The sequence below is a fragment of the Triticum aestivum genome, chromosome 3A, assembly GCF_018294505.1.
Source record: "Triticum aestivum cultivar Chinese Spring chromosome 3A, IWGSC CS RefSeq v2.1, whole genome shotgun sequence".
Taxonomy (NCBI): domain Eukaryota; kingdom Viridiplantae; phylum Streptophyta; class Magnoliopsida; order Poales; family Poaceae; genus Triticum; species Triticum aestivum.
In genome coordinates, this window is record NC_057800.1 from 558,362,791 (window position 1) to 558,365,253 (window position 2,463).

Sequence of the window (2,463 nt, forward strand, 5' to 3'; positions counted from 1 at the left end):
TTCAAGCAATAATAGATTTTAAATATAAAAAAAGGCCCCGCCACGAACCAGTTAGCAACATTGATTTGTAGGTTTGTTTTAAAAGAAAAAGCAATTGTTGATTACACTCTTATAGTGTATGCAGGTAAGTCGATGAACTGTACCTCCATATTTGTGTAAATTAATTTTAGCCAATGGAGACATGACTACTAGCTGCTTCTTTATTGAGACCCTTGTCCATTATAACCTTCCTTGATCCATCTGATATAGACCATTGTCCAGCAGCAGCGTGAAAATTTGATATTAACACAAGATTTCGAGGATTCTGTGGATCAACCTCCATAATATGCTCAGCAACCATGTTTCCTCTTGCCACATCCATGTTAGCCATACATGCATTCAGCATAGCCACACAGATTGCACCATGGAGCTGACTTTTATTCGAATGTAAACAACAGTAGAGATCCCATGCCTCATCAATCAGTCCTGCCCGGCCTAACATGTCAATAAAACATGCGTAGTGCTCTGGTCCTGGATCAATTGCATACTTTCTTTTCATCAGATGTAACTTGGACCGGCCTTCATCCACAAGACCAGAGTGTCCACAAGCTGAGAGAACAGCAAGAAATGTAATAGCATTAGGCAAGACAATGGGTACAGCTTTCTCCATCCCCTCAAACAAATCCAAAGCCTCTTTGCCATGCCCATGGCGACTATAACCATCAATCATGCTAGACCAGGAAACAATGTTTCTGCAAGTCATCCGATCAAACACCACACGTGCAGCCGTTGTCCGCCCACACTTTGCATACATGTCAATAAGTGCATTGCATAGGACAGTCTCAGAATCAAACCCGCATCGGAGAACCTTGCAGTGCACTTGAAGGCCGTATGCCAGATTTGCTGCGGCTGAGCAAGCTGTGAGAGCGCAAGTCAGTGTGATTCCATTGAGTTCAATTCCCCTCAGCATCAAGAAAGCCTCCCGGAACTGGCCATTCTCCACGCATCCTGAAAGAACAGAGTTGCACAGCGCCACGTCCTTGGGGCAGTCCGTGTGGATAAACAGCCTCTTCGCCTCCTCGACACAGCCGCAGCTCATGTAGAGATCAACAAGAGCTGTCGTCATAATGACATCACCGTGGCATGCAAGAACTGTCCGCGCATGAACCTGGCGGCCGGGGCGGACTGCGCGGGAGGAAGCACAGGCCTTGAGCATGGTGCAGAGGGTGGCGGCCGTTGGCGCGAACCCGGCAGCCGCCATGCCGCGGAAGACTTCAGCGACGGCACCGCAGCGCGCGTGACGGACATGGCATGCAAGGAGCGCGTTCCAGGCAACGGCGTCGCGCACGGGCATTTCGTCAAACAGGCGGGAGGCGGCGCCTGGGAGGCCGGCTTTTGCGTAGGCGGTAAGGAGGGCGGTGGCCGGGTTGGGGCTGGAGAGGGAAGATGACTTGAGCAGCGCGGCGTGGAATGCGGGGGAGTGGGAAGGGCGGGAAGAGAGGCCGCGGAGCAGCGCCGAGAGCGGAGTGGCCGTGCGAGCCATTTCCTGCCCTGATTAACGGAGCAACGGCCGACGTAGAGGGTGAAAATTGAACCCTATCAGAAATTTCAGCTGGCTGGGGCGAGGTGGCGATGGGCGCCGGGCGGGGAGGAGCGGCGAGGCAGGCGGCGACAGCGACCGACGAGCAGGTAGCGAGCCGTCGTGATCAGAAGCGGCGGAGGCAGTGGCGCGCAGCCCAAATCCCAATTGGCGCCTTATGCGCTACTTACATCCACAGCACTACATATCAAAATGGGCCAGCCCATGTAGGTCTTTTTGTCACCGTTTTTTGGGGAACATTCTGCCGGTTTTTCTGGGCGGGTTTTCTCGTTTTTTCCCAGCATGAGTTTTCCGGTCTCCTCCTTTTATTTTCGTTTATCCTTTTTATTTATTATTATTTCATTGTTCGCTTTATTTCGTGAACTTTTCAAGAATTTGAAAAAAAAATCAAATTTGCGAACTTTTTTTTTCAAATCAGTGAATTTTTCTTTGATCCTTTTTTCCAAATTTTGTGAAAATTTTCAAATTACAGAATTTTTTCAAATCTTGTGAACCCATTTTACAATTCATTTTTTTTATTTTTGTGAACTTTTAAAAAAATCTGAACTTCTTTCAAATTCACGAATTTTTTTTCTAGATTTAACATTTTGTTACCTTTTCTTTATTTTTGTAAAACTCAATAGTCAACTCTTCTTGGTCAAGGGATGATAGGTGACGGTCAACGATCACTGGGCCACCAGTCAATGGATTTAACAAAAACATAGTTGGGCCAATCCATAAGCTTTCGCGTGCGAGTGCCAGTTGGTTCAACCGGCGCCAAGGGCGTTGCATAGGAGCTTCTAGCGCGCAGGCGCAATGTGATTGTTCGTGCGTTTTTGTTGGGCCAGAAGTTAAGGTCGGACGAGATTTGTTCGACATTTCTTTTTCTCATCCAGCCCGTCATT

The 2,463-nt window shown here is 48.2% G+C and overlaps 1 protein-coding gene across 1 annotated transcript; it reads right to left on the reverse strand.

Moving 5' to 3' along the window:
* LOC123058635 (pentatricopeptide repeat-containing protein At5g66500, mitochondrial-like) lies at positions 1-1,715 on the reverse strand. The gene has a single exon (XM_044481339.1). It carries the CDS (start codon positions 1,520-1,522, stop codon positions 167-169), a length of 1,356 nt encoding a protein of 451 aa, XP_044337274.1. The 5' UTR covers positions 1,523-1,715; the 3' UTR covers positions 1-166.
* Between the last annotated feature and the right edge of the window lie 748 nt (positions 1,716-2,463).

Bases quoted from the DNA above. Each gene is read 5' to 3' on its own strand.
- LOC123058635 (XM_044481339.1), bottom strand. From the start codon at position 1,522: ATGGCTCGCACGGCCACTCCGCTCTCGGCGCTGCTCCGCGGCCTCTCT.